A 16,929-nucleotide genomic window follows, 5' to 3' on the forward strand; every position below is an offset into this window, starting at 1 on the left:
CATGTGCTTTGTTCTGCTTTACAAACTAAGTTCTTTGAATTTGAAATTTTTTAAATACACATTTTTTTACATCCCAGTGTGCAGTGTTTCTTCTAGATGGATTTTGCAAAGCACAGTGATCATTTCAGATTTGGTGTGTGTGTGTGGGGGTGCAATTTGTGTTTTGTTCTTCACAGAATTTCATGAACTCAAATGGATTTTCTTATTTGGTCAACAACAACAACAAAAACTAATGGTGCTACATTAAGATGAATTATTTCTTGAAGGCATTGGAAAACCATAGAAGTGCTGTAATTTTCAGCCTGATTGTTTGTTTTGCTAACTTGAGATAGAAAAATGAATCTGCTTTGTGATGCGTTCAAGGGGCACCTACAGCTCAGCTCACGCATTTAAAGCCACAGAAAAACCAATTGGCCACACTGTCCACAGTCAGATTTCAGTGTTCGGTTGCTCATTCCCACTCCAGGTACATGTGACAACGTTGCAGCTATGAGTGGAATTTTAAAGAGGAAGTTCGAAGATGTGGACGCCTCCTCACCCTGCTCCTCTGCTCGGGAATCGGATGACGAAGTCTCCAGCAGCGAAAGTGCTGACAGCGGGGATAGCGTCAATCCATCTACCTCTAACCACTTCACTCGTGAGTACTGGAACCACCCGGCGAGCTGACTCTCAGGTTCTTCAGTGGGAGGAAATCATCGCATAGCATTGTGGGAGGAAATCGTGGTGTAACATTGTGGGGGAGGGGAGATCATCGCGTAGCATTGTTGGGAGGAAATCATCGCGTAGCATTATTTTCACTTTTATGGCCGGTTGTGTGTTTCTTAAATCTTTACAATCAGTCAAATAGAATGATGCGGGGGGGTGATGAAGTCATTTTGAGGCACCTCAGTGGGTTCTGTTATTTAAGAAGAGTTGGCAGTGTTTGATTTGGTTCTTTTAGGACACTGGGTCTATAAAATTAGTCATTTTGTTCCTCTGACTCTTCAAAGAAGCATAAAGCACCCTGGTCACAGATGAGATGTATGGAATAAGGAAGAAACTGGAGTCAGGAAGACAATGCGTCTTCCCATAACCAAAATGATCTGAGAGGAAAATGAAGAGCTGTATTTTGCATTTAGTCGTGGAAAAGGGTTGGCAGTGATAAGAAACATTTTGATCAGCCACTCACTGAGGAGGGAGGGGAGAGCCAAGCTCTCCCTCAGAGGGTGGCCCAACCACAGGCATTTCTTTGAGTTACAAAGTCCACCAAGGGAACAATAAGAATGTATGCCAGTCCTCAGTTTCTTTCTTGGCCACCTTGTTACATTAGTCATTCCTAACAGGGACAGAAATGTGAGGTTTAAGGAATGCATGTGAAATTTTCTTATGATCATGGAACCTAAGCCCCAGTAACTGACATGGAATAGCTATGTAAGCTAGGGGCTTATGTTTCTAAAGCAAGGAGATTTGAATGTCACAATATCCTGATGGATACCTGGACTTTTATAAAATTATTTTTTGAGATCATAATATGATTACTTTATTTCCATTTCTCTTTCTACCCTCCTCACCCTGCCATGAACCCTTCCCTGATCCCTCTCAAATGTATGGGCTTCTTGTTTTCTTAAGCTGAGCTTTTTTAACTGTTGCATTTCCTCATGTGCTTTGTGTGTAACAAAGAGGGGTAGGGTGTGTATGAAACGGTGCACATGTTGGGGATCTGAGAGCAACTTGTGGGGGTTGGTCTCATCTTTCACCTTTGTGGGTTTCAGGGATCAAGTTCAGGTTCCTGTCTTTGGAGGTTTACACCTTTATCCACTAAACCATGTTGCCAGCTTAGTTTGTTTTATTAGCCGATTTAATTAATATATGAATCTCAAACATGTCTTTGTTTCTGGAAATACGACAACCTTCTTTTGAAAAAGCCCAATGATTCAGACTTTTTCAAGAGCCTGAGGTAAACCTATCATAACCAGCAGTATCTCCTTGAGCAATCTGAGACACATGAAAAATAAGAAACAACAGTTACAACTGTTATGGCAGAAAAAAAAAAAAGACAAACATGAGGACAGTGCCGCTGTGATTTGTCCTGCAACGGAGCACATGCTTTGTACACAGCTTGGTGTGAGGAGATGAACTTGTGCCTTTGGTTTGAAAGATATATACTGATCTTTTGGGTTTTATACTAGTGATAAGGGCGACATCATGTCTACCATGTACAGCAAGGGAGGTGTTCCACATGAAAGGACTCAGGGAAATTCAGTATCATGCACATGTTGTATTATGGATTATGATATTACATAACCTTTACTAGATACATGCTAACTGTACTGAGAGCCCGAAGTATTAAGTAGTTCTCAACTTTCCTGATGCTGTGACTCTTTTATACAGTTTTTTGTTTTGTTCCTACTGTATAACTGTGCTTTTGATAGATGTTTGCCAGAGTGGTTGTGACACACAGTTCGAGAACTGCTGGTCTAAAACTGGAGATTAGCTGCTTATACACATCTCAAGGTGTAGTTTTGATCTTTTCCCATTATCTCAGATCCATCATCATATAATATTGCAAATACCACCTTTAAAATAGTATTGATTATGAGTTACAAAAATTTAATGAAGAGACACATATGTCTTTGTATACAATGATATGTAAAGTTACTATGCTATGTTCTCCGGATTAATTTGTAATAATAGTGTTCAATTCCAGTAAAACCCTCAAGGAGACCATAATAAGAGATAAAATGAGCTGGGTGGTGGCTCACACCTTTAATCCCCGCAGTCAGGAGGCAGAGGCGGGGGAATCTCTGAGTTCAAGGCTAGCCTTGTCTACAGAGTAAGATCCAGGACAGCCAGTGATACATAGAGAAACCCTGTCTTGAAACAAACCAAAAGAAGTGAAATTATATAAGTATAATGTTTCTACATACACACAAACTCGCACACACACACATATCTTATAAATAAGTTAGTTATAGTAGGATATTTTTTTAAATTCGTAACATTGAACACTCATTCCAGATATAAAATTATCATTCAAAACAATATTGTTGGTTTTCCAACTATGGTGCCTTACCTAGGAAAGTATACAAAGTTCTGGTTTTTCTTGTGTGTGCTAGAAATTAATATAAAAAATGAATGTTATCAAGTGCAAATAGTGGGATGTTAATAATCATTCATATAATTAATAATTTTTAAAATGAAACAGCTTAAACACTTCATGGCATGGCAAAGTGTATTCTACATTGATTAAATGAAAAATTAAAAATGCTGAAATAATGAATTTGCATACTATGAGACATTTGGCAAGACTGTTGTGTGCTTTAAAGGGTTAGGAAAAAATTCACATTGGAAAACATTTAACATATTCAATTATATTAAAATAACAAACTTATCTGCTATAAAATATTAAAGTGAGAAAGCAGTTTACATTAGAAACGTATTTAATACAGGATAAAATTATTCTCTAGAGTTCAAAAGCACAGCTATAAATATTTTTAAGACAGATTCAGAAGTGTTTGAGACTAGCCTCCAATTTGCTATGTAGCAGAAGGAAATGGCCTTGAACTCCTGTTCCTCCTGTATTTACCTTCCAAGGGCTGTAATTATGACTCCATGCCCTGTGCATGTTCTGTTAGAGACTGAACCCAGGGCTTTCTGTATGCCAGGAAAGCATTCTACCAACTGGGACACTATCCTGCTCTGCTCTCAACTACTTCAGTTTTTTGAGATGCAAACTAAGGTACTCAGTCCATAGTAGAAAACACCATTAGTTCATACAGTAAAGCATTTCATTTTCATAGTAATAAAAAGTAGATCAAAATGATCATAAATATATTATTAAGAGGAAACCATAAAGCTTTCACCACTATAAAGTTAGTATTTCTCTCTAATAGAACATAGTGATGCCAAAAATCTGGGAGGAGCCACGGTACACATTGTAGTTGCACATGTTGCCTTAAGGACTGTGAAATTCAGAAAGTACTTTGTCAGTATTAAAAAAAAAGATTCAAATATTTCTGGTTCCGTATTCAGAAAATATATGTGAAAGGAGAAACATCAAAAGCAATAGAAAATTATGTTGGCGTTTGATTGTAGTGTGAGAAGGCAGGAGGGGGAGGAAGGCAGCAAGGTCAGAGTGGGAAATGATTCATTATGTTACAGCAACTCATTAATGAAGTTATTTTTATGAGAGTTATAAAGACTACACCGTATGTATGAGCTACTGCGAAGAAAGTACAGAATCTTCTCTATACTGATGGGGAAAACCTACACACTCTCAAAAGCAAAGACGGGTTCAGTGACTTGAGAATTGTAAACAGTTTGATTTGTTAAAAGATTAGGATGATGGATGAGTTTTTATATCCACTAATTTTTATTTCTGTTACTGTTATAATACATTCCCAAGAGATATGTTTCAAAGTTGTGCTACAAAAACAAAAAAAAAAAAAATCAATCACTTTATATTGTTGTATGCAGAACTGTGGGATAAAATTGCACGAGGGACCAAGCTGGACAGCATTACAGCCAAGTCACAAAGACTCTCTTTGTCTCTGTGTCTCTGTCTCTGTCTCTGTCTCTCTCTCTCTCTCTCTCTCTTTCTCTTTCTGTCTCTCTCTCCCTCTCTCTCTCTCTCTCTCTCTCTCTCTCTCTCTCTCTCTCTCTCTGTGTGTGTGTGTGTGTGTGTCTGTCTGTCTCTTTCTGTGTCTCTGTCTTCCTCCCTCCTTTCCTTCCTCCCTTCCCCTTATCTCTACTTCTCTCTCTCTCATCTCTCTCTCTCTCTTTATGTGCATGCATGTGTGAGTGATTTATGTTCTGGAGCCCAGAGAGGCCACAAGACGGTTCCTGATCACTTGAAGCTGGAGTTGAAAGTAGTTGTGAGCTGCCCCAGGTGGGTGCTGTGGAGCAATGATGGGTCCTCTGGAGGAGCAGCAAAAGCTCGCAACTGCTGAGCCATTATTTCAACCCCACAAATTCTAATTATTAAAGGCAGTTTGGTTATTAATTTGATTACAGTGTCCTTTCCAGATAGTAGTCTGTTTTGCTCCCTACCTTCATATTCTGGGAGAGCTGGGGGAGGAGATATGTTGTGGGAAATAATGAAGAATCAAGTGACAGTGTTTACCTAGGATATAAGAGATAAAGAGAATGCTAACCAGAGTAAGCATTGTAGTCAAAACTTTGGTTTCTTTCTTTTTAAATGTATTTGAAGGCTAAATACAGAGGCACATATACCTTTCATCCAAGCTCTTGGGAAACAGGAAGCTAGATCTTAGTGAGTTTCAGGCCAGCTTGGTCAAGATATATAGAATTCCAGGCCAGCCAGAGCTACAAAGGAAAAGGCATAATAATAATTAAAAGCATTTGCTACTTCAGAAATTAATGTGCAACATTTTAGAATATACATGCATACATATATACATACATACATATTATTATTTCAATTAGATTAGACAGAAGTTTATTAGCAATGTCTTCTGGATGGGAGTCTCTGATTATACCCCTTCAAAGATTTACTAATGAGTCCTGTTCCCCTAACTTGCTTTCCTACAATCGAAAATGAAGACAGCAGCCCTTCTTGAAATCAGGAATTTTTAGAACTATTAAACCTTTGCAAGCAATGCGGAGCAATTTACATTCACACCGAGACTCGGGAAAATGTGGCTACCCTTATGTAAATCTCAATCAGCCTGGCTTTATCCTTCCAATTTAAGTGAGGGTGTGTGCTCTTTGCTGGGTAGCCACTAGCTCATTGTACATTACAGCATCTTGTTGTTTTTGCAAATATAGAAATTAATAAGATTGGTTGGTACGTGTCAGCCGCTGCGGTAATGCAAAATGTCAGACTATTCTAAGCCTCCTGTTAAGGCATTTCAATTTGTAGCATACCCCATTATGATAATAACAGCTTCAAAATGTAAATTAGGAAGAATGTGATGGCTTTTTCCTTGAACTTCTAAATTTTGCTAGGCAACCAGCACACTTCCCAGTGTTCAACCAAGGTCGTGGAGTGTTCTCTCCTTGGAAGAGAAGCAGCGGATGCCATAGGCCTGAGAAACGCTTTGTTTCACCAAATCCCTGTGGCTCCTTAGCCAGTCGTCCTGTCAAAAGGAGAGCTTCTCGGGAAAGACAGGGATGATAGTTTTCCCCTGCCCCTTGAAGGTTCTTGGTATGTCATGTAAATAACGAGAAGCTGTGTGGTAAAACAGGGTCCCTAAAGGGACACATCTCCTGCAGCAGTGTGCCAACAGATAAACGCACCACACAGGACTCGAAACGCAAAAGGGTCAAAGGATGTCGCTCTACACTGCACATGGGCGAAGGCTTCCGTAGAGTTGTGTTCTTTTAACATGCAAAAATTGCTAGACAATTAGGAGTTATTGCAGCCATAACAAAAGTGGAAATTAATCATCACAGATGTGGTTATGACTTTTTTTCCCTAAGAGCAGAGTGTGCCTGTCTCCTTCCTTCGCTCCCTGTTCCCTCGGCCCACCTTTTCCTCTGAATCCGCAGAGCACTAACATGTGAGTCAGAAATTTTCTCCAGTTACTCCCTAATTATTCCTATTTCCTGTTAGGGAATCAGTACAATTTATTGCACAGTTAAAATACACTGAAGACTCGGATTCAACCTCAAGAATGTTATACAATGTCACAAGCTCTGAGACACTTCCATGTGTGAATGAAGGCTCTAAAGAGTACTACTGGGGGAAATATCACCCACACCCCACTTTGTAGTAGTATTTTGGAAACTCAACTTTGCAGACGTAGTTGTAGCAATCTGTCCCTTGCTTCCATTTTCCTTCTTAAAAAAAAAAAAAAAAAAAAAAAAAAAACTAGGAGAAAATTTAGGCAGACGCTTGTCATGAGTGTTTTATGATACTAAAAAACTCCATCTTATTCTGTGATTCAAGATTCCAGGAGAATCCTAAATTTAATAAAAATAACAAATATAATCAATATGAAGGTCATCCCTGAAATTCGACCACGACATTAAGAGAGATACCCCTGTCTGCCGCCCATAACTTGGGAAAAACGTAGTCAGCGTGAACTGGTGTGAACAGAGCTGGCGCCAGCTGTTTACCACCTCAGGCCACACCATCAGGTCTCATGCACATCTCGGTTTCACAGACAGACCGGCTGCGTCATTAGATGTTTGGCCTAGTTGTCAGGAATAAAGCCGACAGTGATGAGGCTAACGATCAGTGGAGGACCAGCCCACGGCTGTTTAGAAAACATTGGCTTGAGTATCCCGTAGGGCGTATTGACTGAGGCCGTGGAACTGCCTTCACCTGAGAGGCTGTGGGAATCAGTCACAACGTGTTAGAATCCACACAACGTCCTCTGGCGACTTAGATCACACGGCGGCCGTGACTCCTTTTCTGTTGTCTCCCAAACTGACTATTTAAATTCTCTATTGGCTACAAAGTTTACGTTAAAATCTTTCTCCACCAAGTCTCACCCTACCCCTCCTTTTTACCACTTACTCGGAGGCTACTGGCATTCCACGAAGGTTGAAAAGCACAAACAACGGCGTGGTCTCTCCTTCCACTGGACAATGTGGAACTGGACAATGGTTCACTGGTGGCTTCTTGTCGTGAAGTCTTTACTTACTTGCATTAGGGATCCTAGCTAAGCACCCAGGGAGCTCCTCAAGGTTGACGTTTACAAACCCAAGAAATACACACCTGCTGTCATCCATTTTAGACTGTAGCCCCTTCTTCCGCTTGCGTGTGTATCACCTCATTTTCTTGGCTTCCTGGTGTCATTGCCTCTTTATTTTCGGGTACTAGTGGTTAAACCCAGGCCTCACGCCTCCTAAGAAGCATGTGAGCCTTTACGCTGTGCCCAGTTCTCCGGCACGTACAATCCTTTCCCGCCGAGCCACTTGCTCTCCTATTCCAGTGTCTTCATCATCTTCCATGACTCGGCCTTCATCCCAGGCCGATTTTTCATCCGGAAAACCTGGATTCGAGATATTTGGGAGAAAATTAAACGCATGCCATTTCCCCGGACCAGTTTCTCGTTAGCTCATCACAGCCATCTTTCTAGATGTCCAGAGTCAATTTTCTTTCTCGGATGCAGCGTTAAAAATTCTCCCAGCTCCTCCTCCGTCCACCCTCCCCTTATACACATCTCTCTCATCTCCCTGTTGCCCTGCGCCCTTTCTTCATGCCTGTCTTCAACCGCGTGTCCCTGTATTATGAAACAGGGTGAGTCACATGTGCTTTTGAAGAATGGGCGCATGCTCAGGGAAGGCAGGAACTTGTTTGGCCAGCAGCCAGTATATGGACAACTGATTAGGCCTTAACTTTCTGGCATTCATTTCTGCACTAGTAGGAGGTAGAAATAGAAGAGCAAATAGGACATGATCTGCTTTGCAAAGAAATTCACAGGCCAATGTCACTTTAAGATCTTTTCAACACTCACCGTATTGTTTGTCACATAGCTATTGGTGCAAGCACCTCGTCGTTTCTGATTAGTTAAGAACTTAACGTCTCATTTTTTTTTCCGACATTTTTACTGGTTCTGATTCAACTGTTGTTAAACACTTGGTAGGTGATTTTTTTTTTTTTTAATTGTATGACCTGTGTTTTTCAATAGAGCAAAATCATATAAAGTTTTTTTTTTTAAAAAAATGGTATATTTATTTAGGACCTAATAGTGAAAGTGCACATGAATTCACAAGTTAATAGTAGTTCACGATTTGATGGGCAGGCGTCTTTGTGAAGTATCAAGAGCCTGGTTTATTAGTTATCGTATTCAAATATGCACGTAGCGGTGAGCTGTGTTTTAAAAAGGGTTCCGCGGTAATTATGTATTCCCAGCATGTTCCTTCCTGGTTTCATTTGCTTATATATAGCTTCCCGAGCAGAAACAGCGCTGCAGTTTAATTGGAGGCCCGGGCTGTGCAGCTGTTTATGCGGTAGCTATAGCTGTACCGCACACTTGAGGGAATGCAAGTCGCTTTCACCTCCGCCGTCTTTCCAATCAGCTGGGGAAAAGGCATTACCGAGTCCGATCACCTAGCGCCATATAAATACAGTTCATTCAGTTTCTGTTCGGTTTGTTTAAAATTCAGGAGGTGGACCAATCATTTAGCTTCAATAAATGGTGACATTAGATTGAGCTTTTTATCTCAGGCTGCCAAGATTGATTTACATTTTTTATGTATAGTTTGGTTTGTTCCCCATAGCCACAGTCTATATTAATGTGTTTCAGATCCACCCATTTATATCTCTTGTTGTCCCAACACGCAGGGTCACATTGTAAGTGTCATCTGCGCTGTGTCCTCCCAGGCAAACCTCCAGATCCTCACTGTGCCAGCCTCAGCTCTTCCCTAAGTAACAATCATTCAAGCTCTGCAGTCTCCAAACCTGCCATAGCACCTGTGGCCACGCCCACACTCCATAGCACCTTGGCCACGCCCACATTCCATAGCACCTGTGGCCACGCCCACACTCCATAGCACCTTGGTCACGCCCACATTCCATAGCACCTGTGGCCACGCCCACACTCCTGCTTTCCCCCCCCCCAAACTCCAACCACAGGAATCTAGAATCACACAAACAGAACAAACTTTGTGTTAGTTTTTTTTTTTTTTTTTTTTTTGCACTATGATCCCTTTAAAATATATTTTATGGATCATTTAATTTTGGGAAATTAGTGGATTTTTAATATTTCCCATATTCTTGTTTCTATCTATATTATTTTTTACTGATTTCTAAATTTTGAATATAATTCTTTTACTTCATATTTGAGCTCCATTGTCAGCCTGTCTGAAATATAGAAGCTCACAGTCCTTATATCTTGGATACTTGCAAAAAAAAGTGATGGGTATCTTGGGAATTCCTTCAAGTAAGCCAACAAAAAACAAAAAAAAAAAAAGATGCAGAGGAAATATATTTCATATATACACCATGTATATGAAAATAGAAGCAGCCATGTTTATTATGTTTATTATATTGTTCTCTACATTTTGTAATGACAGCATTCTATAACACAAAACATGTACGCAGCCCATCTTGTTCTTAAACGTCTACAAAGGAGTAAGGGTCTAAAGAAAGGCCAAGTGCAATTGGGAAAACAAGGGAAAGGAACTAATTGTGACAATTTAGAGGTGAAAACAGTTAAATGTGATGGATTAGCCCAGTTCTGCACATGGATTAGCTCAGAGACAAACCCACATTTAGATGGTGGCTCCATATGTTACCAGAAAGTACACTGCAGATGATTTCGGAACAAAGCAACTGCACCAATACGTGATATTTTCAGTGAAAGAGGTGGAATTAGATCCCTACCCATTTTTATATAGGAAAATAAGTTCTCAGTGTGGTGAGGAATGAAATGTAAACGTTCCAAACTTTTAAGATTTAAAAAACCATATTTTATAGTATAGTGAGAGTAAGACTAGTGAAAGAAAATGTATTATATGTGAGTGTATTAAAACATTTCTATATGAATAAATACCTTCAAAGAAGCAAAGAGATGAACTGTGTAGTAGAACAAGATATTCGTTAAGTTACTGACTGATAACGAATTGGTATTTGAGTGACAAGAACATCTCTAAAGGAAAGGCTAATGCTATGATGAAATGTTTATGTAATATTAATATGTATTAATAATTATATTACTATAATAGTATAGTTATGTTTATATAATAAGCACAGAAAATGCTAATACAGTTTTTAACAAGTCTGCTAGGAAATCAGGGAAATTAAAGTTGAACAAAACACCATTTCCCAAATATTATAGCATCAGCTTAACAAAACATAAAAATCTCCACTATATTGCATTTACATGAAGGCTGGAGACACAAGTGACTAATGATCTGTGTAATTAAAGCACACAGTCCCTAGAGTGAAAACCATGCTTCAGAACACGAAGGCAAACTGTACACCAGAGAGTACAAAGCTAGGTACTTCCTATTGGGCTCGATTTCATCTTCTATGTGAAATTCACCTTCATTTTAAGTGAAATGTCTTGAAATAAGTTGGGCAAGTATTAACATCTTAAAATACAGTTACTAATTAATTCTACATAATAAATTTCAATCACAGTTTCCCGTCTCTCTGCTCCTACAAGTCCTCACCTCTCCTCTCTCCCATACCTATACTTCTCTATTTCCCTCCTTCTTTATCATTTTTATTGGATATTCCCTGTATTTACATTTCAAATGTTATCCCCTTCCCCCCTTTCGCATGCTCTCCTTCCCTTGTTTCCATGAAGATGCTCCCACTCCCAGCCAACCACTCCCACCTCATCACTCTGGCGTTCCCCTAAACTGGGAAAATGAGCCTTCACTGAACCAAATTTCTCTTCTCCCATTGATGGCAGACAATGCCATCCTCTGCTGCATATGCAACTGAAGCCACAGTCTTTCTATATGTACTCATTGGTTGGTATTTTAGTTTCTTGGAGCTGTGGAGGGTTTGGTTGGTTGATAATGTTCTTCCCATGGGGTTGCAAACCCTTCAGCTCCTTTGGTCCTTTCTCTAGTTCATCCATTGGGGTTGCAGTGCTCAGTCCAATGGTTAGCTGTAAGCATCCTCATCTGTATCAGTGTGGCTCTCACAGAGCCTATGAGGAGGCATCTATATCAAACTCCTGTCAGCAAGCACTTCTTGGCAACAGCAATAGTGACTGGGTTTGGTGTCTGCATGTGGGACGGATCCCCAGGTGAGGAAGTCTCTGAATGATTTTTCCTTAAGTCCCTGCTTTACTCTTTGTCCCTGTATTTCCTCCCATGAGTATTTTGTTCTCCCTTCTAAGAAGGACTGAAGCATCCACACTTTGTTCTTCCTTCTTTTTGAGTTTCATAAGGTCTGTGAATTGTTTCTCCGGTATTCCAAGCTTTGGGGCTAATATCCACTTATCAGTGAGTGCATACTGTAGGTGTTCTTTTGTGGCTGGGTTATCTCACAAAGGACTTTTTCTAATTCCCTCCCATTTGCCTAAGAATTTCATGAAGTCATTGTTTTTAATAGCTGAGCAGTACTTTATTGTGTGAATGTACCACATTTTCTGTATTCATCCCTTTGTTGAAGGACATCTATGTTTTTTATATAGATGTCCTTCAACATCTTCTGGCTTTTATACATAAGTGGAGCATGTATTCTTGTAATATTTTGGAGTGTCTTTTGGGTATATGACCATGAGTGGTATACCTGGGTCCTCAGGTAATACTATGTCCAATTTTTTGAGGAACCTCCAGACTGATTTCCAGAATGATTGTACAAGTTTGCAATCCCACCAACAGTGGAGAACTGTTCCTCTTGCTCCACATCCTCCCCAGCATCTGCTGTCACCTGATTTTTTTATCTTAGCCATTCTGACTGGCCTGAGGTGGAATCTCAGGGTTGTTTTAATTTTCAATTTTTCTAATGACTATAAGGATGTTCAACATTTCTTTAGGTGCTTCTCAGCCATTTGGTATTTCTCAGTTAAGAATTCTATCAGATCTGTACCCATATTTTAATAGGATTATTTGATTCTCTGGAGCCTAACTTCTTGAGTTCTTTGTATATATTAGAATAGTTTGATCTTGAAACTAGTATAAGATTCAGCTCATCACCTTCCCTCCAACTACAGCATACTTCTGGTTATTTCTCATATGTGTATTATTTGTAGTAAAATATTTGAGGAAAAATTTGTTTGTTCAGTATTTATTTCTGTGTACCTAAGGGCATTAGTGTGCTCATGTTGAAATCCTATTTACCATTTTCTTTTGCTTTCAGCTTGTAGATGCCACAAAAGGTTGTGTGTGTGTGTGTGTGTGTGTGTGTGTGTGTGTGTGTGTGTGTTTTATAGGAGGCAGAGGGACTTGTAACCCAATGTAGAATCTTCCAATTTATGCTCATCATTAGTCAGAACTAACCTTTAACAAATGTATTCGGTACCTTCCTCATCTTTTCTACTGTTATTTTTGTCAAATGTTCCCGTGAAATTCATCTAACTATATATATATAATTTTAGTGGATTTTGCTCTGAGCTGTCTTAACTGAACCAACCATGAACTTCAAATGTGGTGCATTAAGACAGTGCAGGAGAGCTTCGTATGGGCCTGGAACACACTAAGGGAAGCTAGTTAGGATAAGGAGTTGTGACTGTTTGTTGGTCCACTGTCAGCAACACTTTGAAAACCACAGCAGTGATTTTTTAAGCTTCAGTCTTTTAAAAATAATTAATTTGTATGGTACTCACAGTAGTAAAAACTAGCAGATACCGAGACTTTCACAATTGTTCAGTGGGAGGGGCTGCATAGAAGTCTTATGTGCATGAACTAAGCATTCTTATAGGGCATCATAAGATATTTAAGCATCTTTACAGAGTTTCAAAGCCAGTGGGAAATTTGTCTGTCTTTCGGCCTTGCGTGCAACTGACTGGATCCTGGTTTTAATGTTCATATATTGCTTCCTATGGTGATGAATGGGAAGAACCTATTACTCATTCTTGCTCTAATGTTTCAAACTTCAGAAACAGCTCACGGTGTTTTATACCCAATTTCCAAAATATAATATAGTCTACTATTAATAAAGCAGCGCACAGATCCCAGTTCCAATGAGACATCCAACAACTATTACATGAACTACATTCAAATTGAATGTTCTGTATCTGTGCTGCGGCTGTTCTAATACAAATCTGTTGCTATTGGCCTCCTGGAGGTTTCTCTTCTGGCACTAGGACTCATAGAACTCAGACCTTTGATTTCTTGGATAGTCCTGAAGCTGGACCGCTTTTTTTAAAAGTAATATTTCTATCCCCTTAGAGTAAAAGGAATAAAGGAAGAGAGTTGCAGATAGTGTTACGCCTGACGGAGCAGGGAAGCCTCGGGCATGGTGAAACCTCGTAGCAGGTTCCATGGAAGAAGAGTTTCAGGGATGCAGAAGCATGTGTGTTTTGGCAGCTGCCTCCCTCTTGATTGATTGCATCGGGCTTTAAAAACACCTATGTGTTCATTAGCATCAGGCACTCTCTGAGCTCTCGTGCAGACCTTCTTAATGGAGGCCTGTGAGGGCTTTTCCAAGTGTTCTCCAAGGCAATGTTTTATGGGAGATTGTCACTGCAAGTGTTTGCTTGGTGTCATTTAGACTCATTCCCCTGAATTCTCGACACATCTGAGTATCAATAAAATGTGACTTTTCAGAAGATACCGGGACAGAGAGGTAATTGTCAGCACGGGTATTTGTGGGCTTTTTTTTTTTCTACAGAACTTATCCAGTGTGGTTTTACTAGAAGAAATCGATGCCCAGGAAAATCAAAGATGAAAGGAGGGAGACTATGATGCCCGTTATTTGGACAGAGAATATCCACTTAAAATCCTCAAGATGGGAGAGTGGGAAAAGATCAGGGATGGGAAGACAAGGGAGGGGCCTGTGGCTCCAACACAGCACAGGCAGCAAAGGACAGAGCCAGTGATACCCAAGGATGAGAACTGTAAAGACAACCGCTACTGTTACTGTTGTCACCTCTCAAAGCAAGTGAGACAATGCTACCGCTTAACTTACACTCGCAATCAGGACGGCTTTCTCCCATAGTGATACAATTAGTAAAGTTTTGAATATAATATATAACATACATTTATTATATTATTATAAATATTTATATTTGTTTATTTACTCTTACCTTTTACATGAATGAATATGTTTTAATTGCTACTCCAGTCCTATGACATAGGTTCAAATCGTAAAACTGGGATTTCAAGAAGTTTGTTTATCAATGCGTTCTCAGGGTCCATGTGTCAGTGAATTGTGGGGCCAGGCTGAGGTCACAGCCATCTCCACTTTAATGTCTGGACTTGTCATATTCAACGTGACTGATCAGTAACCCTTTTACTTGTCTCCCAATGTGCATTTCTAATCTAGGCTTTATTGTAACAGCTGTAGAATTTTATGTAGACGCAACTTAATTTTTAAATATAAAATAAAATAATGATTAAGTTATGTAAATCAAGAAATCTCACATTGCACAGATTTTATTTGCATTGCCAAGAAAATAAAAGCACACACTTTAACACATCACCTCTCACCTTCAATTTGTTGTAAAGCGTTGTTTTTCTATAAATATTTATCATTATTATGTTGAAGTGATTCACAAGTCCACAACAAAATATTTTCCACAGTTGTGAATGCTTTTTAACCACACTGAACATTCTTCTTTAAGACATTTTTTTTTATTGTGGGTATTCTTGGCAACCACCTTATTTTCCATCATTTTTAAAACTGTACTTTGAGTAGAGTAGCGAAATAAATTTACCTTATAGTTCCCTGGCAGCAGAACTACGAATCCATGCACTATATTAATGTTAATTTAACGTGTTAACAAAGTTACTTAAAATAATAAGCACTTAAAATATGCAACTTTGTAATCACTTTTACTACATCTCATTATGACCTATACTATTACATGCATTCTTGGCTTTTCTCTGTTAGCGGGAAGCAGTTCATACAGGAAGCTATGCCGCAGCCAGTCTGGTGCCAACACTATTGTCAGGAGCCACGAGATCCATGTGGTTAAACATGTGGTTGGCATATTTAACCATGGGCATGATCAAGCACCGGCAGCATGCAGGGTTTATGTTTTCTTTTATATTGTTTAAAGAAGAGAAGGAGGAGGATGTGATTAATGCAAATTAAGGTTTGCATTTCTTTATCTTTGACGAATTAAACAGACTCCGAGTGTCAGTAGGTACTTCTGTAGTTCTGAAGCTTACTTCCCTGGGCTGTAAAGAAGCCATTCATGTAACCGATGAATGCGGGACTCTCTCATTTTCCATTCACCTGCTTCCTTAAATGAAAATATTAACCAGTGCTCACATCCAGTCCGCATGTAAACCATCACTTTTCAATTATAGAGAATGGCTGTGCATGTAATCGTTAGGTAAAAAATTTTTTTATAAAAGCAACCATTTATTCTGTTAAAATCAGTCAAATGGAACTATAGTAAAGAATATGCTTTTATCATTTATATATTATTTATGTATTTCATGTTATAGTAAATGTGTGCCTGAGAGGCAGCTATTAAATATTTACCAAATCATCGTTGGGTAAACCCTGTGATGTTCATGTTAACTCAATAGCTTTTTTTAATTTTAAATGTATTCTTACATTTTTTTTCTGAATTTCTTTCTTTTGAGTGTTGGAGACAAAATTGATATGTGATATGGCATCTTGTTTGTTTTGAGAAATATTAACTCAGAACAAAATCTCTTTTGTTTTTTGTTTGTTTGTTTGTTTGTGTTTTTAAGACAGGGTTTCTCTCTGTAGCCTTGGTTGTTCTAGAACTCTCTCTATTGACCAGGCTGGTCTCGAACTCACAGAGATCTGACTGCCTCTGCCTACTAAGTGCTGAGATTATAGGCATGTGCCATCACTGGCAAATAAATTCTTAAAAGTAAGAATTTATATGGTGGTTACAGCAACTCTTCCTTCCGTTAGGAGTTGTAGTGCTCCATCGTTTGGCTTCTGTTTCTCCACTGTCACTCTCATTTTTCTGTAGGCCTGTGTTTACTGTGTCACCAACTCACTCTCTTAATTAATATTTGGATTTCGAGTGAAGTTAGAATGTCTAGTTCAGGATCCTCCTCAGAACAATGGCTGGACGTGTTTCACTGGTCACCCATCATTCCGAAAGCACCACTGTGTTGGCTCTTTAGTATCACACACACTGGAGCATGGACCAGGTCAGACATAGTATGTGGTGCTAATGACCTTAGTTTACTGGCCAAAGTTACTAGGATCTTCCAACAAAATTACTGCACGTGTCATTTGTCCACCAGTAGTAGGTATTTTTGCTCAAAAAAAAAAAAAAAAAGAGCTTGAAAAACTGTGATACTATGATGATATTTCTCCATGTTTCGAAACTGACATGTCTTATTTTTCATCACAACTTTCCTGTAATCAATAGGAGTTAATATTTGCTAGCTACCAATCACCTCTGCCATTGGTTCAAAAGC

At 39.2% G+C, this 16,929-nt stretch overlaps 1 protein-coding gene across 2 annotated transcripts in view; it reads left to right on the top strand.

Moving 5' to 3' along the window:
- Positions 1-489: 489 nt before the first annotated feature.
- The window catches only part of CSRNP3 (cysteine and serine rich nuclear protein 3), a gene marked incomplete at both ends in the record, with an annotated part of 74,531 nt that continues 58,091 nt past the window's right edge, over positions 490-16,929 (top strand). The window contains one exon of one of the 2 annotated variants that reach the window (XM_080927867.1): positions 490-637. In XM_080927867.1, coding sequence (XP_080783993.1) covers positions 490-637 — 148 coding nt within the window. The remainder of the gene's footprint in view (positions 638-16,929) is intronic. The other variant, XM_080927868.1, reaches the window with a different exon arrangement.

This window comes from Micromys minutus (genome assembly GCF_963924665.1).
Source record: "Micromys minutus genome assembly, chromosome: 13".
In the NCBI taxonomy this organism is placed as follows: domain Eukaryota; kingdom Metazoa; phylum Chordata; class Mammalia; order Rodentia; family Muridae; genus Micromys; species Micromys minutus.